General features: G+C 37.4%; 2 protein-coding genes across 3 annotated transcripts in view; one reads left to right on the plus strand and one right to left on the minus strand.

The window, feature by feature from the left end:
• Cog2 (conserved oligomeric Golgi complex subunit 2) overlaps window positions 1-10,207 on the minus strand; it is a 108,952-nt gene extending 98,745 nt beyond the window's left edge. The window contains exons 1-2 of the mRNA XM_068390034.1: window positions 10,044-10,207; window positions 5,777-6,010 (exon numbers count right to left, since the gene is read on the minus strand). Coding sequence (XP_068246135.1) covers window positions 5,777-6,010; window positions 10,044-10,130 — 321 coding nt within the window. The 5' untranslated portion in view covers window positions 10,131-10,207. The remainder of the gene's footprint in view (window positions 1-5,776; window positions 6,011-10,043) is intronic.
• Window positions 10,208-14,750: 4,543 nt separating this feature from the next.
• LOC137655131 (uncharacterized) overlaps window positions 14,751-24,629 on the plus strand; it is a 20,191-nt gene continuing 10,312 nt past the window's right edge. The window contains exon 1 of one of the 2 annotated variants that reach the window (XM_068389007.1): window positions 14,751-14,856. The gene's annotated coding sequence lies outside the window, so the exon portion shown is untranslated. Of the gene's footprint in view, window positions 14,857-15,129; window positions 15,544-24,629 lie in introns of those variants that run through there. The other variant, XM_068389006.1, reaches the window with a different exon arrangement.

Raw genomic sequence — 24,629 nt, forward strand, 5'->3', positions numbered from 1 at the left:
AGGGAGACAATGGTCTGGGATGGGACGAGCTGAGACTCCTCAAAATTGACCAGGAGGCCCAGTTCCTTGGTCAGATCCATAGTCCATCTGAGAATCTCCAGACAGCGACGACTTGTGGGAGCTCTTAAAAGCCAGTCGTCTGACGGTGCCGGACACAAGATCATGGTACTGCTGCACAGTCTGTGAACTGTCAACCATGGGGAAGCGAGGAAGTACAGTGACAACCCGAAGCTGTCTAGACTGTCTGGGTCGTACAGACAACTCCTTATCGGGTTGCTGAGGTTGCCGCACTGCGTCACAACAAGTCACTTCTGCTGGTTGTTGAACGTCTTCCCAGTGACACACTGACTCCGTAAACAAAAAAATCCTCTAACAAGGACTAAGCTTGGACTGCATGTCTTGCAACACAGCTCAAGGTCTATGGGAGCAGGTGTGGTAACAGACGGGGTTAGCGACTGAAGTGGAACCATTACCTTCCCTGGGAGCATGTTATGCTTAAATAAAAGTCCATAGGAGGCTACACAGCTAAAGGCTCCTCTCCAAATGACAGAGTCCTCAAGGGAATATCAGAAGGAGGGAGAAAAGCACTTTCTCATCTACAGGGACCATATCCGAGAAAAGCTAAGTTCTCTCAGTGAGGGTTTCATTGGTGCAAAAGCAGCAGACTAGAAGGCAACGTTATGAAACTGCTTGACAGTCTAGTGAGTTGGCAACAACCAAAGATGTGTGACTGAGAAGCATGCGGTAAGGTATGCAGAGCATGTTGCATGCAGAGCATGCTGTATGCAGAGCATGCTGTATGCAGAGCATGCTGTATGTAGAGCATGCTGTAAGGTAAGCAGAGCGTGTTGCATGGCGTGTAACATTTCTCAGAAATTCCATGACCAGTGCTAGAGTGAGTAATATCGCATTACCGTCCATTGAAAGTGCACGTGCCGAGGGAATTGATTTAGACTGTTTTGTTGATGAATTTGATAGCCGGCATGATAATCGTAGAATTAAGCTACACTAAATGTACTATAATCTACTTCACCTCAGGAAAGGGAAACTCGCCCTGTTGGCAACACTGCATACTTCATGCATGCTTGCATGGGGTTTAATATCAACATAATATTACCTTACATTCATAACTCATGATTCATTTGTTTAGAAGATATTTTTGCCATATTTTGCGATTTGTTAAAAATATATTGCAAGGAATACATATATATTTTTATATAAGTAATACAAATAACCTCCATTATCATAATGTTTGTGTAGGCATACATGTATATGATTACAAATGCAAGTTATGAAAGTAATGAGGTGTTATTATTGTCATTGTTATTCCCAAGTTGAATGGGAAGAAGCTCAAGTTGAGGAAAAAATGGCAGATGCATGCGTTGAGGTGGCTGACTCATAGCATGAGGTTGCTGCCTCAAGAGTTGCGCTTGCTGTAAGGGTTGCGGATGCGCAGTAGCAGGTTCCTGAGGAACGAGTTAAGGTTCCTGAGGTGTGAGCTGCGAGAGTTGAGGTAGCGGCTGCGCAGAACGCAGTTCTTGTCTCGCGAGTTGAGGTTCCTGAGGTGCTAGCCTAAGGAGTTGAGACTCTTGCCTTGAGGAGGGTTTAGGTCGCTGCAGCGAGTGCTGAGGTGGCTGCCTCATTGATGGAAGAGGTTGTCGTACCTCAAGAGATTGTTGCCTCGCTGGTGGAACCGCAAGCGGAAGCGGAGGAAGTAAGGCATAAGACTCCTGCTCCCATTGCTGAGGTTGCCTTAAGGAAGGTTAAGGTTGCTGCACAACGCTGGTAACTGGCAACTCAGAACGCGGTAAGGTAGCCTGAGGAACCTCAACTTCGTACGCCTGGCAGACTGGACTGCGGGGAGGCGGAGCTCTCGCAGGAGGAGGCGGAGGTTGCTGCACACCGCTGGTAACTGGCAACTCAGAACGCGGTAAGGTAGCCTGAGGAACCTCAACTTCGTACGTCTGGCAGACTGGACTGCGGAGAGGCGGAGCGTTCGCAGGAGGAGGTGTAACCTTCTCAGCCTGAAACTCACGCATTAAGACCGCAAGCTGCGACTGCATGGACTGCAGCAAAGTCGTCTTGGGATCAACAGACGATAAGGTCTGTTGAGGCAAAGCCTTAATAGAAGATGAGGTCTGTTGAGGCATCGCCTTACCTCTCTTAGGAGGTGTGCAGTCACCTGATGACTGAGGAGAGTCAGAGCTAACCCAATGACTGCATCCGGGTTGTTGAACTCTAACTTCGTACGTCTGGCATAGGTCTGGACTTTACGTTTAAGAGGTCTTGAGACCTGAGACCAGCGTTTTCTCCCCGAAATTTCTTCTGCAGACGAGCAAAATAAGGGCTCAATCGTCTGCGGGTGGGAGTGACGGTCTCTGTAAGACACGCCCGCAACCACCGAGGATACTTCTGTGCGTCGATCAAGGCCTGCCGAACCCTTTTGCCCTTCGACATTGCTTCTCCCCTGGGCTTGGGAGCTTGCAAGAGGTCCCGGACTGGGAGGACGACTGGCACGCACAGAAGTACCCTCACGCACAACACTGACACACTTTGCGCTAATCACTTATCACTTTTGATTTTCTGTTTGCACTTATTTCACTGAACTCGAAACTTTAAGTGGTTTGTACCTGAAACACGCAATTCTATCCTTTCTCAAAAGTTAGTAATTGCGAAAACAGAATTACAATGTAACAGAAAAATCTAATGAAAGATAAATAATTCAGTGGCTGGAAAGAGACTAAACACTAGATCAAATAAACTACGTTTAAAATCTCTCACCGCATAAAGCTTGAGAACAAGAAAAAACTCTAGAAACGTTTACCTTCTTCCCCTAAAGAGACTAGGGAGAAGAGCAAAAACGATAACAACGTTACTCGCTTGAACGAAACGTTTATCCTCCTCTTTCTCCCTCCGTCTCTATCTCTCTCTCTCTCTCTCTCTCTCTTGACTTAGAACCTGAGAGAAGAGCCCAATCATATATATCGTTAAAACATATTATTGTTAAAGGAAAATATTTCCAAAAAGGAAAAGTTCCTTTATTAGAATTAAAACCATTAAGTTAAGAAAGAATGAACAAAACGCTAGACACGGTTACTCTTACTGCAACGTGACACCGTGAAAATTCTCTCTCTATCGTAACGATAGAGCGCAAGTTGAACGTTCTGAACGTCAACAACTGCAGAGACAAAACAAAACGTTAGTTCAACTTTGAAAACAGTACGAGACTATCAAAGAAATTCTTTCAAAAACATTAAAATAGCATAATATGTTAACAGGTAAAACCGAAATGACGGGCTCAATGTTAATTAACTTCGGTACCAAGAAAAGACCGCCTACTATTAGGAAAGGTCGAATATAAACAAATATAAAAATTAATTTTAATAAGTTTATAATAAAAGGAAGTTAATCGAAGAGGCCTATAAAAGGCGGAGAGATATAAAATAAATCTATAACTTTTGTTAAGCAAAATTAAGAAAGAGAGTCTATACTCTCTTAGACACCAACACTTCCGTCTAAGGGAAGGGTCGGCCATTTAAAGGTGAAAGAGAGTTCATACTCTCTTCGTCACCATAAATAATCAAATTAATTCCAAAAGTTAGCTAAGCTAATAATAAAACTTCCTGAATAGCGAAAGCTGAAATCTTAGAGCAATACTTCACCAAAAACCGTGAACAAGACTCCAAAATTATAAGCGTATCCATGAACGTCTTGCCGGAAGCACGACAGAGGAAAAATTGAAGTGGTGTCAACAAGAAGTACTGCAGTACCTGGCCACAGGTGGCGCTTGTGAGTACACCCCCCTCTTGTATAGCGATCGCTGGCGTATCCCTTCCGTAGAATTCTGTCGGGCAACGGAGTTGACAGCTACATGATTATCGGGTAAGTTTAATATTGAAAAATAAATAATTCAGTGGCTGGAAAGAGACTAAACACTAGATCAAATAAACTACGTTTAAAATCTCTCACCGCATAAAGCTTGAGAACAAGAAAAAACTCTAGAAACGTTTACCTTCTTCCCCTAAAGAGACTAGGGAGAAGAGCAAAAACGATAACAACGTTACTCGCTTGAACGAAACGTTTATCCTCCTCTTTCTCCCTCCGTCTCTATCTCTCTCTCTCTCTCTCTCTCTTGACTTAGAACCTGAGAGAAGAGCCCAATCATATATATCGTTAAAACATATTATTGTTAAAGGAAAATATTTCCAAAAAGGAAAAGTTCCTTTATTAGAATTAAAACCATTAAGTTAAGAAAGAATGAACAAAACGCTAGACACGGTTACTCTTACTGCAACGTGACACCGTGAAAATTCTCTCTCTATCGTAACGATAGAGCGCAAGTTGAACGTTCTGAACGTCAACAACTGCAGAGACAAAACAAAACGTTAGTTCAACTTTGAAAACAGTACGAGACTATCAAAGAAATTCTTTCAAAAACATTAAAATAGCATAATATGTTAACAGGTAAAACCGAAATGACGGGCTCAATGTTAATTAACTTCGGTACCAAGAAAAGACCGCCTACTATTAGGAAAGGTCGAATATAAACAAATATAAAAATTAATTTTAATAAGTTTATAATAAAAGGAAGTTAATCGAAGAGGCCTATAAAAGGCGGAGAGATATAAAATAAATCTATAACTTTTGTTAAGCAAAATTAAGAAAGAGAGTCTATACTCTCTTAGACACCAACACTTCCGTCTAAGGGAAGGGTCGGCCATTTAAAGGTGAAAGAGAGTTCATACTCTCTTCGTCACCATAAATAATCAAATTAATTCCAAAAGTTAGCTAAGCTAATAATAAAACTTCCTGAATAGCGAAAGCTGAAATCTTAGAGCAATACTTCACCAAAAACCGTGAACAAGACTCCAAAATTATAAGCGTATCCATGAACGTCTTGCCGGAAGCACGACAGAGGAAAAATTGAAGTGGTGTCAACAAGAAGTACTGCAGTACCTGGCCACAGGTGGCGCTTGTGAGTACACCCCCCTCTTGTATAGCGATCGCTGGCGTATCCCTTCCGTAGAATTCTGTCGGGCAACGGAGTTGACAGCTACATGATTATCGGGTAAGTTTAATATTGAAAACTGTTATATCAACCCTCCTTTCCAGGACATTTGTAAAATTTCTGCTTTGTCTTCACATCATCAAACAAAGCCATCCACCATACAATCTGTAAATTGGAAGAAAAGAGATCAAAAGCCTTTCACTGTATAAGGGGCAACAGTACATCTGTACTAACTGCAACCGAAAACAAAAACAAAGAGTCTTAGACGGAAAGAGGGCAGGGCTACTAACCTACATATACTACCTGTCGTTAACTACCTCATTAACAATTCCAACAGTTGTAACAGCTCTGCTTTTCAAGAGACAAAAAGTTTGTAAACACACTGGAACAGACCAAAACTATTGATAGAACAAACAAAAAACTTCATCAAAACCTAGCAAGAATTTGATGCGACTCAATGATGGGAGAAATACGTCCATGAAAGGGGAAAGTCTTGTATATTTTTAAAAGAGTTGCTCAAATTGATTACAAATTTTTAAGAATAATTAGTCAGAAACCTCACTTACCAAATTATCTATTAATGAGGAGGTAGTCTGAAATACTGTGCAGTATTACAGTACATTTTCTTTCATGCAGAGAATATAAAACCATTGTTTCATAAAAAGGAAAGATAGAAATTTTCAATATCAACTAAAATAATAACCATAAAAGACTGATTTGTTATTTGTATAAAAAAAAATACATGAGAAAAATACAACCCCACATTACCAGAACTTCCTCTCGTAACTGGCCTAAAGGAACTTTCAAGGCTTCTATCAGTCTATCCAATCCAGTAAGATTTGTTGAAAGATTAACAAAGTCAGCATAATCTCTGTTTATAAGCTCTATCATTGCTGATCTTAAAATCTTCAAGTATACGCCCAAATCATCTCGCAGAGTTTCAAGGCCCCCACTTCCAGTAGCTTGGTGAATACGCACAAACTGATCGACTGTGAAATCATCCTGGAAGAAAATGGTGTTGGGTTCATTAATGAAATTATATACGACAAAATTTTAATTATACAGTACTATATTGATTTTCATTACTGTATTGAGATGCTGTTTTGAAAAAAAAACCATTTTCACTCATGATAGCTTACCAACTTAATCTAGAGCAAATTAAAACTTATACAATGAATGGAATATTGTTAATCAAGTTTTACAGCTTACATACTCTTTTACATGCAATACTTTATACCTTTAATTTCAGTACAAAACCCACCTATGTTACCAAAGTATTTTTTCACAAAAATTACTAATTTGAAAATAATTTGCAGTTTTCCTGAAGCTCTTTACTAAGGAGATACATTTTGGCGACAGTTGAAACTAGTTTAAGCCTTTTAGCGAGGTGTTACTCCCCTTCGCTGGTTCGTTGGGCGGGTAGCAGAAGTAGACCCACCACTCCACTCACATACACAGTAGCCAACACAAGCCACTTTGCAATTGCAGGCAGGACTTCCCAGGGGTACGTAATGGCAGGGCAGTATGTGTAAAGAGCTTTAGGTTTGAATGATTAGGGAAAATACAAATTATTTCCAATTTGTCATTTCTTCCAGCACTAAATACAAACCTCTCAGCTCTTTAGTATGGAGACTCATGTTCAGATGGGTGTAAGTCCAAGACCAACTGGCTGGTGCCTGACCCGGGGTGTCACTTATGTTTCGTAAGAGCTGTGGAAATGCACACCCTATCACCTAGCTGACACTCAATGAGAGAAAACGGCCAGAGCAACTGTGCGAAGGTGTGACAACTAAGCAATGTGACTCGTCAAGTTGAGACTTTACTTGGAGCTATGCTTTTCTTGCCTGGACATTACCCAACTCCCACCTCGCTGAGAGATCGGGCATGTAACAATATATATGTATTTAATATACTAGAACACACAAGGGATGACACTGCCCACCTACAGTCAGAGGGGATCAGCATGCAGAGTTCCTCGGTTTGTTCAAACCCCAAGAAACGGGAATATGAATGGTGAAAGGCCAGTCCTTTGCCTATCCTACTAGACATACATCCAGGTAACATCTGCCCTCAACCGATTGCTACTTTCCAACTAAGGAGCTGAGTCGTTATTGATCACGCTTTATGCATCCACCACAGGACCTATGGAGTACGTGTCCAGGCTCCTGTGGGTTACCTCTCGTAAGTAGTGGGCTGTGAACGTAGTTTGACGTAAGCACACTTACAGAAGCCTGCTACATACAGTAGATACAAGTGGGGCCACAGGCACAGAGGGAGCGGGAGTTACAGGCCCTGGACCTAAAGGCACAAGGAATAGTGTGACAGGCACAGAGGAAGGGGTAAATATAGTCGTGACCAAGTCAAGGGTAATGCATGGGGAAACACCTGGCACTGGGGCAACATACATTTTAAGCCCAAGGCCAACTTACGCTAAACCTTAGGTGTGACACCTACGAATGCCAAAGCTCCTGGCCAATACCGATATCACAGGACAAGCCTTTACTCTCCTTTAGGGAGTACCACTGGGGGCATTACTGGAGTCACTGACACTGGGACATGTTGACCACGTCTTTCACCACTGGTGTCACCAAGGGAAATGCTGGCACTGGAAACACTGGGAGAGAAGTAGCTTCAGCTACCTGCTCCCTTGACAAGTTATAGAAGGCCTACCTGAAAGACCTGAGGAGGTTCAACCCTTCCTTAGCTCAAACTCGTCGTGAGAAGTTTCCACAGAAATAATGAAGAGCCTCCAATCTCCAAAGGGGTGAGGCAAACATTGGGTAAACCCAAAATCCAACAAAAATCTTAAAGCCTGCCGACACAGCTCCAATGGCTCCTTGCTCCTGACTCATGATCATCAAGGACCGAGCCAGGGGCTTAAATACAGAAGAAGCAGTAGCAGTAAAACTAAATGGGTTGTCGGAAGAAGAAAAAGACTTATTCTGTGTATTCCTGGGCATTGCAAACAGACCCAGGAAAAGGCTCGGCTCTGTTCCTTCTCCTCAAAGCATATGCTTGTCACTACACAAGGGATGATGACTTGCCCTCAGCACATTGGGATGATTGCAAACAATCATGCCCCTTAAGGGAAGCACTAAGAATGGATCTACAGCCAGTTTAACAAAAACCTGTTTAACGTCCCCCCTTTTCCCAGCAGGTACGAATCTCTTGTCTTACATTCAATGCAACCAACAGCCAGTATTCACTTCTTGAAAGAAAAGGAAAATGAAAAGTTTGATTAAGGATGCAACAGTAGATCTGTATTTGTCGCGACCAACACAAGAAGTCAAGAACTTCCTTCAGGTGACGGGGCTTCTAGCCCTCGGTCCCCACCTCTCGTCAACTACCTTGTTAATGATTTTAACAGTCGTTACAGCTCACGCTGGAAACAATATCCCTATTTAAAGGACAAAAGGTTTTTATGGGCATAGAAATAGACAGTATTCAAATTACTTTAGTAAAGCTAGAAAATCTTCAAGGAGCCTGATTTTGAATAAAATTTAAAGTAATAATTGAGAGCATAGAGTAGTATTCACAAAATTCTGTAACCTAGCTATGACATTTGCGGAGAAAATAAAAGCCAGGTAACTTCCAGTCAATAGGAAATATAATGCTTTAAGGATCCTAGTAAATGTAATATTGTTTGACAGGATATTTAACTGAGAGCTATACAGTACACTGTTTAAACAAATGAATAATGCATCAATACAGCACAAAATTTTGTTAATGAGATGATACCCTTCAGATAACTTTCTTATAAATTCTTACAGGGTTTTTGTTTTCTTATATAATAATCATATCAAATCTAGTAACAGAAAATAATTCACTATCATGAATACTCTTTTAAATAGAGCTAAATGAATGAAGTAAAACCATGTGTATAATAACTGGTCCAGTACAAAGTAAGATCACAGAAATAGTGAAAGAGAAACTCAATGGAATTACCTAAAAAGTTGGCCCAGTCTAACTGATCCAAAACTTGAGTAATTCCATCTATAACATAATCATCAAGAAAACTGAGTAGCAAAACACTCGGTACTGTAAGGTAATGCTAGGGGTATGTCAAAGAAAAATTAGTGTGTGGCAGCTTCAGTCATATTTGTTCTCTTGGCAGCTCAAGAAGGGGAAAAAGACCAAGTCCCTCTCAGCTTTAGATTTTATATATGCAAGATGGACCATAACTTGGGTGACAGCCTTCTGATGAGTAAGGACACGTCGAACTAAGTCAGGTTAGGTGGAAACACCATAGGCTAAGACATTTCCAATTGATATCCTTACACAGGTCAGCTCAGACATAGAAATAGGGATTTTAAATTCCATTTTACTGAATCAAAAAGATATGGGTGAACAAAGAACACCTCAATCTAACCATTCCTATGCTAGTACAGTGGTAACGTGTTTGCCTAGCATTCGCATGGCACCAGATTAATCCCCGCGAGTTTAAGCTGTTTACTAAGGAGGCCACTGCTGTGGTTGGGAACCACAGTGGGGGGTTGCGCTTGCCCAGCTGACATTATAGTGAGCATCTATTTTGATGAAACTGGAACTGGGGGTGTATGTATGATAGCAGCCACCTGTAAGTATGATGATGGTTGACTAAGAATACTGCAGTGTAAGAGGGGTCGCAGGGGGGACGTAAGACCCCCGTTAGGTAAGTACAAGGCTTGTAGGTTAGGTTGAGAAGTTTTGGTTAGTTGGTGTCCATTCTTTATGCATGCTGGAGGACCTGGCCGCAGATATACAAAGGCTCCTGGAACGTGAAACAAGACACCTTTAACCTTTTAGGTGTGTCATTACCATGGGGAGGGGGGTAAATGCCCCGATTGCAAACGTAACCCCAATTATCTCTACCATGACTAGTTGGCATGTATGTCCGCCATTCTACATAATACCTATCTCTAGTTTACCAGGACATGTTTAAGGTAAAGACAATTTAAAACTATACCATCTCACCGATATGCATAAAACCCTAATCAAAACAGTCTAGCCTAACCTGTGAACTACATAAAGGCAGTTTGAACTATTCATAGCCTACCTTCATAAATTTGTCTTTATCAAAACAAAGTGATGATGTGCCGTAAAGTTGCACAGGCATCAGTTTATCCTGTAAAGAGTCCATCATCAGAGCCAAAATATCTTGTCGGCTGATGTCTTCTTTGGACTTCAAGGTGTCATCAATGTTTGGGTTTGTTGTCAAATAGAAAGGATAACTATAACATTCTTTTGTCTAAAGTGCCCTTCAGTCATTCCCCCTACCATTAAGAATCAACTGGATATACACAGTAGTGAGGAGTTAATAGATTAGTTATCTCCAGTTATGTAGATTAATATTTTTCATGTTAATTCAGTACTGATGTGTATGAATATTGTTTATTATACGCCTGACGGAGAAATTGTAGTTCTTGCACCGAAAACAAACTGGGGTTACTGAGGTATACGCTATACTCTTCAATTGTAATTATTTGATTAATATAATTTATATATCATTGTGGACAAACAAATTTTTTATCTTACGAAAGTACAAGGAAATTATTTATATAAAACAGATCTAATGTGAAAAAAAGCCTTCTTCCTCTATGGCGTCTGTCAAGTTGTTATACTTGCCACGAAAGCAACATTAGTAGTTTCATATAATGTTCGAGCCTCGATCCGCGTCGAGTCTTGCCTTTGCAAACACACATCAGCTACTTAATTCTGTTTTTAAGCTGCGTTCTGATACTTTATCGTTTTTATTTTGTGGTATAGCAATTACTTTTTATATTATTGTCTTCACTGAATACAAAGACATGCTGGTGCCACAAATTATATCACTGTCACGGGTAATGGCAGCAACTGTAAGGTAACTCGTGAAATAAATGTGTCGGCTATATGAACTACCTTGCGGATTTAGCATTGCTGAGTGTAGTGCGTGATATCTACTGGTATTTTAATAAACATTACACACTACTGTAACTATATTCTTTCTCTGTTCTTGCCATTTCAGTATTTTTCCGAGTTGCTGTTAAGTGATTCGCCAGTCTTCCCATCATCGATGTCTTCCACACTCATTCAATTTCAGAGATGAGTTGGGGTTAAGTGGAGTTTAGGATTATCGTCACAGTTCCTAATTTACAAGAATTGTTGGAAAGGAGGGTAGTTCCGAAAGAATATAAAATACTCTTTTACTATTCTTTCAATTAACATTTCATTATTCCTTTCTAGCACCTTTTAGTTCCCTCTGGTAATGTTGCTTTGGTAGGACAGAGGTATAAGGTATACCACGAATGACGACAAATACTTACTTGTTTTACTTGTTTTGTGTTTAAATCCAAACCTCCACTGAAGTCAAGTGAACTACTTCTCGGGCGGGTCCATATTAATCATTTAACGAAACATTTTCATTATAACTTATACAATTCTTTGATTGTAGCATCTTCCAAATCATATGATCTTGTGAAAAGTAATGTCTTTAGTTTCTTCTTAAATTCAATTGCTCCCTTTAGGTCCTTCATTTCAGTTGGCAGTTTATTATAATGTCTAGGCGCACAGTACCTAAAAGCCCTTTCACCAAATTTACTATTTGTTCTTGGTTCAGATAGCCTATGTTTGTCACTCATGTGTCTTGTGTTAACATTTGTTTCTAGTTCTAGTTTATTCAGGCATTCTTTTAGATATTTTGGTTCATTTTGGTTCAGTATCTTAAACGTTAGTAAGAGTAGCTTGTATTCAATTCTCGCTTTTACCGGTAGCCAGTGTAATTTAATTAGTGCAGGGGTAACTTTTCCCTATTGTGTAGTCTTTTTATTAATCTAGCAGCTCTGTTCTGTACTCTCTGAATTTTCTTCAGCTGATAATTTGGTAAGCCATAGAACAGTGAGTTGCAGTAATCAATTCTTGAAAATATGTGGTGATTAATGAGTATGGCCATAGATTTTTCATCTAAGTATTTACTAATAAATGCTATGTTTCTAATATGATAGTTACAATTTCTTACCATATTATTTATATGTTCGTTCATTATCAGTCTATCATCCATGATTACTCTAAGATTCCTGACAGATTTCTTTAGGTCAATGATCGACTGACCTATTTCAATTCTTTGGAAGCATTCGATTCTTTTTATATCTTTTTCATTTCCAAAAATAATACATTCACTTTTGTCTTCATTGAGCTTGAGCTTTTTTGTTAACATCCAAGCCTTAATGTCATTCATTATTTCATGTATCTTTCTTTTAGCTTCATCAACTGATTGTATTGGGAAATAGAATTGTGTATCATCAGCGTATATTTTAAACTTAACTCTGTGAGTTTCAAGTATATTTGCCAGTTCAATCGAGTAAATTTCAAACAGGAGAGGACCTAGTACACTGCCTTGAGGCACCCCTTTGGTTAGTTTTCTTGTCTCAGATTCAACGTTTGATATTACTACTTTAACTTTGCGGTTTTCAAGATAACTCACAAACCAGTCATATGCTCGTTTTACGATGCCCACAGCTTTAAGGTCTTCCATCAGATATGTATGTTCTACAGTATCAAATGCTGCACTTAGATCAAGCATCACATACTGTGAAAATTAGTTCACACACCAAGCCTAATGTAAATTTGAAGTCCCATATGTTTGAGAGGAACATTAGATACAATGTAAACCTTTTTTTTTTTTTTTAAATCTCCGTAAAGTTTGTGAGTATACCAGCAACCAACTGACACGACTTTAAGATCTTGTAATTCTTTTATCACGAATTTCAACTCTTGTTTTGATACTTTTACATGAATTTGTCCATTACTTACCCAATCTAATTAAAACTCGTAGACTTCTATTTACTATTTCTCAAGAATCAAGTTATCAGAACCGGACGTCAAAAATATCTAAGAGAATTGCTATATATTGTGCAGCACTCCCCAAGAGATATTAGTTTCACCAAACTTTCAACTGGGTTACACAAGGCACTAGAAGAGTTGGAAGACCCAGGCCTACAGCACTGCGGAGGACTATGAAGCGTGAAGCAGATGATGATAAATGGAGAAGTATTTATCTAAAGGCCCAAGATAGAGATGACTGCCGAAATCTAACTGAGGCCCTTTGCGTCAATAGACGAAGGAGATGTTCATGATGATTATGCAGACAACGAATCGTCTTGACATCTGTTACAGATGGTTCCAAATTATTCGAACCAAGATATATGTCTACTGTAGATTCTAGAGTTTTCAAATATACGGGCCCAAGCTATACAATAAGCTTCCACTAGGCATCCGAAAGACAGGATATAAAAGTTTTCCAGAAGAAATTGAAGACTTTTTATTTTTTAAGTTTCGATAATGTGGATTTGACAATAAATGAGTAATATACGGTGTTAAATGATGAATCCCTTGGAATAATAACGAAATAATGAGGGGGAATGTTGTTTGTAAGGAAAGAAAGAACAATAAATGTAAGGTGAAATCACAGAGTTCATTCTCAAGACCACAAACTGGCATAGGAAAATAAGCGATATGTGAATATAAGTTTATATTATATTTAGCCTTCACGCTGTAGCCTAATTTTCGTGAGTTAGAGAGAGAGAGAGAGAGAGAGAGAGAGAGAGAGAGAGAGAGAGAGAGAGAGAGAGAGAGAGATGAAAATTTCGACATAATGAGCTCTGCCCTTTTGATTTCTCGATATTTTTAAAAAGATTCCACAGAAAGATTAGATTCTGCTATAAAAATGTATAAGTAGATATTTCTCTTACTGACCTTAATAAAAAAACTGGTGTGAAGGATGTTTCTTCACTTAATTTCCCAAGAACAATTTCAAGGTTTTTAGAGGAATAGCATAAAAAAACAAGGAGCTAAGAGTTCGTTGTGTTAATCGTTGTATTTAAATGTGAAGAGAGAGAGAGAGAGAGAGAGAGAGAGAGAGAGAGAGAGAGAGAGAGAGAGAGAGAGAGAGAGAGAGAGAGAGAGAGTTGTATTTGAACGATTAGCCTTAGTTCCTTTATCAAAATTCATTTTCATCAGCTTTTATAGTTGACCTAACAGAAAAAAAGTCACAATAGAATAATGCCTTCCCTCCCTCTCTCTTTTATATTCTAAGTCCACAGCGCTCATTATTATTATTATTATTATTATTATTATTTCTTGCCAAGCTACAACCCTAGTTGGAAAAGCAAGATGCTATAAGCCCAAATAGCCCAGTGAGGAAAGGAAACAAGGAAAAATAAAATATTTTAAGAAGAGTAACATTAAAATATATATTTCCTATATAAACTTTAAACACTAACAAAACAAGAGGAAGAGAAATAAGATAAAGTTGCGAGCTCGGGTATACCCTCAAGCAAGAGAACTCTAACCCAAGACAGTGGAAAGCCATGGTACAGAGGCTATGGCACTACCCAAGACTAGAGAACAATAGTTTGATTTTGGAGTGTCCTTCTCTTAGAAGAGCTGCTTATTTTAGCTACAGAGTCTCTTCTACCCTTACCAAGAGGAAAGTGGCTACTGAACAATTACAGTGTAGTAGTTAACCCCTTAGTTGAAGAAAACTTGTTTTGTAATCTTAGTGTTGTCAGGTGTAAGAGGAGAGAGGAAAATCTGTAAAAAAAATAGGCCAGACTATTCGGTGTATGTGTAGGCAAAGGGAAAATGAACCGTAACCAGAAAGAAGGACCCCCCATAACTCTATAGTGATAGTATCTCGACGGGTGGCTGCACACATATTTAGGCGTTGTTTTTGTTGGATCTACTCACAAACCTAACCATCTTGGTATATCTCCAGTCGACGAAAACTTTCATATCAAGTCGGACACGCCCTGCTACACCCTCAACACGAGAAACGATGTCAGATAGGTCTCTCAGTGCCGAATAGGGACCTTTCCCCCGAAAATCGTGACTCGGTAAATTTCTCCCTTTTGTTTTCTTTCCGAGAAGGTTATTTTTCATTTAAGGTAATCTCAGTTATAGAAAGATATCAGATTTCTCTCACGAGCAACTGGGTTAGTTTGATTTCTTGGACGTACCCCACCAAAACTCAGATTCATCTTTTACTGTCTCGCGATTCTGTTTACCTCTAAAAGATCTACTTTAATGAGCAGCGCACAGAAGTTCAAGAATCCAGCTGGATTTGCGCAAAAAAAAAAAAAAAAAAAAAAAAAAAAAAAAAAAAAAAAATCACTTTCGTTTTGCAGCCTGACGCAAAGGGCTGGTTTTTGAGAAGGAGAGCCTTTATTATTTGGCAAAAAGTGCCTCATCATTCTCGTTACAACGCCAGGAGATATTGAAAAATCAAACTAACAGCGCCAGTGCAAACGGTGTATATTTCCCAGTCGTCATCTTTTCGTTCCTCTTTCTTTTCTCTTTCCATTTTTCTTTTTAACTTGATTTTCCGAATGTTTCGTACCGAAGTTCCTCGGTAGGCAGCCAGCACAAGGCACCTGGACGTCTATGCTTAGAGTACTTCTATTCTCTTGTGGTCTAATCAGAGTGAATTTGTACCTTGAGTCTTACCCAGTGAATCGAAATACTATTTGTTTGTTTTTTTAGACTACAGAGTCAGTGACATAGTGTAAATAGTTTCAGTTGTGGTGAGTATTTGCTTTATTTCAGTTTTGGAACTGTCAGAAATCCTTAGACGAATATGTGCATAATGAAGTCATATTAAAATAAATGTTTCAGACGTTAATAATTCACTTCAAATATAGTGTTTTAAGAAGAAAATTGAAGCAGAAGTTTATTATTATTATTATTACTATTATTATTATTATTATTATTATTCGCAATGAACACGTATCCATATTTACCCAGCCGAAGAAGCTATAAATGCGTATAGCAATTTTGTAGTTAATAGAATAATGATTATGAAGTGAAAAAAGAAAAATGGCGTAAACTCTACTACACACACGCACACACATATATATATAGACACACACACACATATATATATATATACACACACACACACACATATATATATATATATATATATATATATGTATATATATATATATATATATATATATATATATATACATATATATATATATATATATATATATATATATATATATATATATATTATATATATATATATATATACCAGAAGGGTATAGCCTGTGTTTTTCAAGTCACAAAGTCCTTTTAGCGTCTAAACTACAGTTTTGGAAACACTTTTCACTTCAAGCTCCTATCAAAGCAAGAAATAGACGAAAAAGCCTCAATTTACGTGGCTGGATTTGATTCCTGCCACAAAAAAAAAAAAAAAAAAAAAAAAAAAACAGATTTAGTTAAACCCATTGGCGATATTGTTTTATACCTTTTCAATGGTTATTGTGTTTTTAAATTTAATTAGAAGTATATAGATATAGAAAAGAGTATGATACTTTAGTACTAATGGATTTCGGATTAGTTATATTTAGTATGATGTCTCTTATTTTGGCAGATATGTAAATAGATGAGCCAGACTAGATTGGTTTATTATTATTATTATTATTATTATTATTATTATTACTTGGTAAGCTACAACCCTAGTTGGAAAAGCAGAATGCTATAAACCCAGGGGCCCCAACAGGGAAAATAGCCCAGTGAGGAAAGGAAACAAGGAAAAATAAAATATTTTAAGAACAGTAACAACATTAAAATAAATGTATCCTATGTAAGCTATAAATACTTTAACAAAACAAGAGGAAGAAAAAATAGATAGAACGGTGTGCCCGAGCGTACCCTCAAGCACGAGAACTCTAGCCCAAGACAGTGGAAGACCATGGTACAGAGGCTATGGCACTACCCAAGACTAGAAAACAATGGTTTGATTCTGGAGTGTCCTTCTCCTAGAAGAGCTGCTTACCATAGCTAAAGAGTCTCTTCTACCCTTAGAAAGGGGAAAGTGGCCACTGAACATTTATAGTGCAGTAGTTAATTCCTTGGGCGAAGAAGAACTGTTTGATAACCTCAGTGTTGTCAGGTGTATGAGGACAGAGGAGAATATGTAAAAAAAAAAAAAAAAAAAAAAAAAAAAAAAAAAAAAAAAAAAAAAAAAAAAGGCCAGACTATTCGGTGTATGTGTAAGTAAAAGGAAAATGAGCCGTAAACAGAGGGAGGGATCCAATGTAGTACTCTCTGGCCAGTCATAGGACCCTATAACTCTATCTAGCGGTAGTATCTCAACGGGTGGCTGGTGCCTTGGCCAACCTACTACCTAACGTAATGTGTTACAACATACATTCACTGTAGAACATTTGTACATGTACACTACATGTTCAAACTAATCCACAGGTGATGTTATCTTTACTACTTTCCTATTCAGATATATGCTTTTACTGTAAATATTATATAAATTTGATGAATGAGAAATTAAGAGGTTCTTGTAAGTGTCTAAAAATCCGAATTTCATATACAATCGCATGCACACAAACATACACACACACGTGCATAATCATTGATTACACACATACTCTCTCTGACACACACAAGGTTCCACGAGGCACTAGAAGAGTTGGAAGACCCAGACCTGCATGGCTGAGGACTATGACGCCCGAAATAGGGGATGATGATTGGAAAAGTATTGAATTAAAAGCTCAAGATAGAGATGATTGGCGAAATCTAACCGAGGCCCTTTGCATCAGTAAGAAGGGATGATATATATATATATATATATATATATATATATATAAACATATTTACATATATATGTATATAAATATATATATACGTATATAAATACATATATATGTATATAAATACATATATATATATATATATATATATATATATATATATATATACATATATATGTATATATATATATATATATATACACATATATACATATATATGTATATATATATATATATATATATATATATATATATATATATATGTGTGTGTGTATCACAAATGACAATAAAGAAAATAATATGTATCATCAGCAACAAATAACAATAAAGAAACAAAGACAAACAGAGACATCGAAACGAAACTGAAGAGATGGAAATGTGTGCGTGACATTTTCTTAATCCGGTAAAATAAAATAAAACTTCGGGGTGTTATACGATTGGGGAGCGGTAGTTTCCATTATCATATTTCATGAAATCTCGTTGTTATTTATGGGAATACATGCGTGTATTATTCTAAAAATTGCATGATAGGCTTATAATACATTAGTATTACTTGTGTCTTTTAACGTTATTTACCGATTAACTTTTTTTTCAGCGAGAAATTACATTATCTTAAAGGAGAGGTAGTTTCCATTATCATATTTCATGAAATCTCGTAGTTATTTATGGGAATACATGCGTGTGTATTATCTTCAAAATTGCATGACAGGCTTATAATACCCTAGTATTACTTGTAATTTCTTTTAACTTTATTTACAGATTAACTTTTTTCTCAGCGAGATATTACATTATCTTTAAGGAGGGGTAGTTTCCATTGTCATATTTCATGAAATCTCGTAGTTATTTATGGGAATACATGCGTGTATTATTTTAAAAATTGCATGATAGGCTTATCATACATTGGCATTATTTGCAATTTCTTTTAACGTTATTTACAGATTACCTTTTTTCAGCGAAAAATTACATTATCTTAAATAAGGTTTATTTTATTAGGAGATTTTTTTTCGGTACCAGTTTGTGATCAATGAATGATTTATCAAGGCAATTACTGTATGATAATGTAACTTCTATGAAATGTATTTTTGTCAAAATAAATTTGAATATTGAATAAGATAGCATAGGCTTGTAGATGGACGAAATGTATAATGTGTGAATAAAACCATCGTTGAAATATGATTGGAATATGTTAACTCTTCATTTCCATATGCATTAAGTTATATCAGTTGCGTTGTCGAATACGGTGGAATTGAACATTTCGTTTAACATTGTATTACATATTTGTCCACTTTTCTAAATTTTCCCTACATGATAGTCTACAAATAATATAAATTAAATTGATATTAATTTGTCAAATACTCATTTTGGTATATAACACCACCTACAGTATTTAAGATAATGAGAATGACAGATAATATATGGGCATTAAGACTAACAGAACGGGTCCCTAGATATTGTAAAAGAAGCAAGGGAAGGAAGAAAAGACGATAAAATGACGAACTAAGAAAGATTGCAGGCGTGGACTGTCATGGAAAAACCATAAACAGACACAAGTGGAAGGACATGTCTGAGGCCTTTGCTCTGCAGTGGACTAGTAACGGCTGATGATGATGATGATTCAAGATAATGCATTTTGTCGAAAGAAATAAAAAAAAACAAGTGATAATAATTTAAAGGCTGATAACAATGGACGGAAGAGATATGATATGCCATATCCTGCATTCTTGGAGACCATAGACATAGAGCTTTCAATTAACCACCATGGGATTTCCTCCCCAAAATGGTAGGCCTACTGAGGCTGCAATCTTAGAACCAAACTACGGACTTTTGTAGGTTTAAAGGTCACTCATGAATGGCAGAGGCAAGGGGTCATGACAATGCCCTTGTAGAACAGTGCCCTAGAGACTGACCATATTATTATTATTATTTGTTGATGTAGGCTACCCCTCAAAATTGGGGGAAGTGCCCTTGGTATATGTATGTATGTATGTATTATTATTATTATTGTTATTATTAGTTGAGCTACAACCCTAGTTGGAAAAATAGGATGCTATAAGCCCAAGGGCTCCAACGGGAAAAAATAGCCTAATGAGGAAAGGAAATAAGGAAATAAATAGAATACAAGAGAAGAACAATTGATATGAAATATCATTTTAAGAACAGAGAGAGAGAGAGAGAGAGAGAGAGAGAGAGAGAGAGAGAGAGAGAGAGAGAGAGAGAGAGAGAGAGAGAGAGAGAGAGAGTTTTACGACCACAATTCAGCATGCTAGGGGGAAGCTCTGTGATTGCTAAAAGGTGTGCAAAAAGTCCCCTCTCCATCCAAGCTATGACCAGGGAGGGCCAGGCAATAGCTGCTGATGACTCAGCAGGTAGACCTATAGGGTATCCAAAACACCTCATCCCTAGCTCACAAGGATGGTCAGGTTGCAGATACTATTAGAAACTATCGAGCTTGAGCGGAACTCTTACTATGGTTAACGGTTCATTATTCATCTATCTTTAAATTACAAGAAAATGACAGTACGAAAATTAAATACTATTTTTATCAAACGAATAAAATGAGTTTATTAAATAATTACGTAATGGGGGTTGGAATGAAAAGCAAGTACAGTAAAAGAGGAAAAAAAAATGGGGGGGGAACCCATTTGCTATTCTTTTCATTTTATCTTATAAATTCGGTTCGTAAATCTGTGTCGATATAATCAACATGACAATCATTGTCATTTCTCTTATAGCACTTTCGAATCAATTGTGGCGAATTGGGAATTTTTATGTGCAATGATTTGCAAATGCTTTTCAGTGAAGTCAATTAAGAATAAGAATAAAATGTTCCGCATTATTATCTCCTGGGCGACTTTTTTTTTTTTTCTTTTTTGATGACTGTCAGTTGAAATGAACTATCGAGATTTTTCTTCTTTCGAAATTAGAGTCGAGTTTTGTCAGGGTTGTGGTGGCCGATGTGATAACGTCCCTGATTGGTGATCGCCGGTCTGGGTTTCGAGTCCTGCTCAAACTCGTTAGTTCCTTTGGTCTCTGTAACTTCGATCCTTTGGTCGCTGCAACATCACCATCCTTGTGAGCTAAGAGCTAGGGATGGGGGTTTTGGGGGAGCCTATATGTCTATTGCCTGGCCGTCCTTGGTCCTAGCTTGGGTGAAGAGGGAGCTTGGGTGCCGATCATAAGTAATATAGTCAGTCTCTAGGGCATTGTCCTGCTTGATAGGGTAATGTCACTTTCCCTTGCCTCTGCCATTCATGATTGATTGATTGATTTAAAGTTTTCAGGCATCCTGACATCTAAGGTCATTGACGCCGATATCATTTAGTTTATGTATACAAAAATAAAAGGTAAAAAAAAATGATAAAAAAAAATATAAGAGTATTCAATTAAAATCATAAATGTTGAATGCCATTCATGAGGGACCTTTAACCTTTATAGGATCGATATATAAACTTTACTTGTTTTACTTGTTTTGGGTTTAAATCCAACCCTCCACTGAAGTCGAGTGAACTACTACTTCTCGGGCGGGTCCATATCAATCATCTAACGAAACCTTTTCATTATAACTTATACAATTCTTTGATTGTAGCATCTTCCAAATCATATGACCTTGTGAAAAGTAATGTCTTTAGTTTCTTCTTAAATTCAATTGCTCCCTTTAGATCCTTCATTTCAGTTGGCAGTTTATTATAATGTCTTGTTGTTGTTGGGGTATTAAAGCCAACACTTGTTGTTGGCACGGGCCTTTCCCTTGGTTGGCCCGTAGGTGATCTGTAAAAATTTATAAGGTAGTTGCATTAATGGAAATTTGAAAGGTTTTTAGTAGTAGAAAAAGATGTGGATAGGGTAAGGATGATGGTGGTAGTGGTAGAGGGCCATCATTTCTCGGATAGTGGTAGTTTGAAAAGTGGGGGTGTAAGGCTTTTGAAGATTAGAGAAAAATTGTGCAGGTGGGGTTGTCCAACCCTTTACTCCCTAGGGTCCCTGCAGAGAGTTTTTTAAGTGGTAGATTAGTTGAGAAGTGACAGGGGGTGATGTGAATAGAGCCTTACAATGAGGGGATGAGATGGTAATGTCTAGGCGCACAGTAGCTAAAAGCCCTTTCACCAAATTTACTATTGGCGGAACGAGATTATAATCCACGCACAGGCTCTAGACATGTCTATTATTCGGTGTGGATAATATTTTCTCGTGAGGATTCTTTTGTTAAAATCATAAATATTTCTTTTAGATGTTTATTAACATGAGCAAATTGATTGATACACTAGAAAAACACTCTGGGAGTGCAGACCTCCGCCACGGCAGCTTATTTCGGTCGACCTTTTGCATGACTTTGACCTTTGACCTAGGACTTTCAAAATTGAATCACTTCCACGTCTCAAGCTAATAACTAATCCCTGAAAGTTTCACTACTCTGTGAGTAAAATTGTGCCAGGGAAGTTGTTCACAAACAAACAGACAAACAGGGACGAAAACATAACTTCCCCCTAACTTCGTTGGCTAAGTAATAAATTTGAGCGTAAACGTCATGCGCGCATGCGCACACATATGCACGCAGGCTCGCAATAGATATTGTGAAGCGACAAAAGACGAAAAGTGAGAGTGAGTCAGTCGTTCTTGACATGGCGCTCAAAAGGTTACAGATCTTGAGCTAGACAAAGAAAGTAAAAGTAATGACTCCAAAATTGTTGCCAGGTTTTGCTAAATGAGAAAAGGCCTATCTTCTAATCAACTGCACTTTTAAAAAGGTCAACCCATTATTAGAAATAGGCCAAAAATATAATATTTAAGGGCCACTTTTTTTCATATTATGAAAGGCCAACCAATTTCAAAAAGGCCAAATTTGAGTTTTTTTGGCCTGAAAAAAAGGCCAACCTGGCAACTCTCCACAGTTCGGTTGCATTGTCAGAGATGTAGCTGCGAGCAAGCAGTGTCCACTAAATGCCAATAACTGTGTGCTATCAGATCTTTCCGTTAATTTGGCTTTCATTAAAACCAGGGTTTAAACTTGAGCATGCGGCCATTACCTTAGATGTTGCTGCTTTTTACCTTAGATTACCTTAAAACTTTTGAAATTTCCTTAAATTTGAAGCTATAGGATTAACTTGAAGCTTACTCAGATTGTCTTTTGGTTGACAAGGTCGATTTTTTCCAAAATTTTCAAGATTTCAGCGGCTATATTTTTCTCTGTTGACTATAGTTAACCCAAAATTACCTTGGAATTACCTTAGAAATTACCTTGAAACCATGCAAATTATCTCAAACCTTAAACATTTAAAACATGCTTAAAGAATATTATATTCTTTCCTAACTCGTCATTATTCTTTACGAAATAACACTTTTCCATTTTATTTCTTTTTTAATTTTACTCATCATAATTGTCGTATGTAAATCAGCTGGATAAACCAGATAAGACAAACCGGTCCTTCTATCATTATTAGTACTTGCTAAGCTACAGCTCTATTTGGAAAAGTAGAATGCTATGCCTAAGGACTCCAACAGGGAAAATAGCCCAGTGAGGAAAGGAAACAAGGAAATAAATAAATTACAAGAAATGTAATGAACAATTAAAAAATTTCAAGAGCAGTAATAACATTAAAATAAATCTTTCATATGTAAACTACAAAAACTTAAAAAAAAAAATAAAAACAAGAGGAAGAGAAATAAGAAAGAATATTATTTATGAGTGTACACTCAAACAAGACTGAAGGTACGTAAGGCAGTTGGTCTACTGGTTCTGTGTGTGTGTGTGGGGGGGGGGGTATCTAATGGCAAAAAATAAAATGACTAAGCTTAAGGGAAAGAAACAGTTAAACGAATAAAAGAGAATTCATATGAAATTGTGTATGAACGAACTCAAGACCATGTAAAGGAAAACTAAAAAACTTGAACTAGCGCCAGTGCAGGATGTAAGTAGTAGGTAAAGAAAAAAGAAAAAAAAAAGATAGTTTAATAGCGCTCATAAAATGTTTCCCATTATTTAATTTCTGACATAAATGCTCGAATGAGCATAAGAAAAAGTTTTCCTTTCTCTATTTCTTTATAAGCTTTTTTTTTTAAAGAACAGAAACCGAGAAATGTTTTTGTACGCCAGAATGGAATGAAGTAGGAAATGGTAAACCATCAAAGAAAACGGGATTAAATATTTCTGCCGTTTAAAAGAAATGACGACTTTCTATCTCAACTTCCATGTTACTTGTTTGATGACATTAAATGTGGAGCAGGGGTCTTTAGTTGAACTGGTTTAACTAAAAGGAAATCTCTCTCTCTCTCTCTCTCTCTCTCTCTCTCTCTCTCTCTCTCTCTCTCTCTCTCTCTCTCTCTCTCTCGTATGTACTATAAACACAGAAACCAGAAGAAAACAGCAATGGCATTTGAAAGGAAAAACTGTTCACAAAACCCATAAGATAAACACTATAACTTATCTTACATCTCTCTCTCTCTCTCTCTCTCTCTCTCTCTCTCTCTCTCTCTCTCTCTCTCTCTCTCTCTCTCTTGGTTTATTTTTTTAAATCAAAATTAAAAGGATTTACATAATCATTACTTCAAGACATATTTATTACTATTTGTAGACATCTAGGATGACTAACAAAGTCAGAGAGGGTTAGATGAGAAAGTTTAAAGAAGTGATCTTGTGGGACAAGAATAATTTATTGGGGTCACTAGACTGGTTCGCAGATAAACAGCAAGTGGAATATAGTAAATGAAGAATAATTCAATGTGTAGTTACATATAAGGGATTTTAATTGGTTGGTTATAGATACATCTCTCAAGAAAAATGCGGCCTTTTCTCACATACATTTTATTTTCCGCAATATTAACGTTTTTCGGTAAACAGTTTGTTTCTTCAAATAAACATAAAAATAGAGTTGTAAAACTAATCTTCCCTCAAAGGCTGGTAAAGAAAACTAGTCCCTTGACAATCATCCGACACCTAATTGACCTAGATTCTCATTTGTTTTGCTTCTCCAAAAGACAAAAGACATTCAAAATAGAGCTTTTCTTTTTCTTCCGCTAATGGTTAGGAGAGGATGGAGGGGGAGGGGAGGGGGGGAGGAACC

The sequence above is a fragment of the Palaemon carinicauda genome, chromosome 16 (assembly GCF_036898095.1).
Source record: "Palaemon carinicauda isolate YSFRI2023 chromosome 16, ASM3689809v2, whole genome shotgun sequence".
In the NCBI taxonomy this organism is placed as follows: Eukaryota; Metazoa; Arthropoda; class Malacostraca; order Decapoda; family Palaemonidae; genus Palaemon; species Palaemon carinicauda.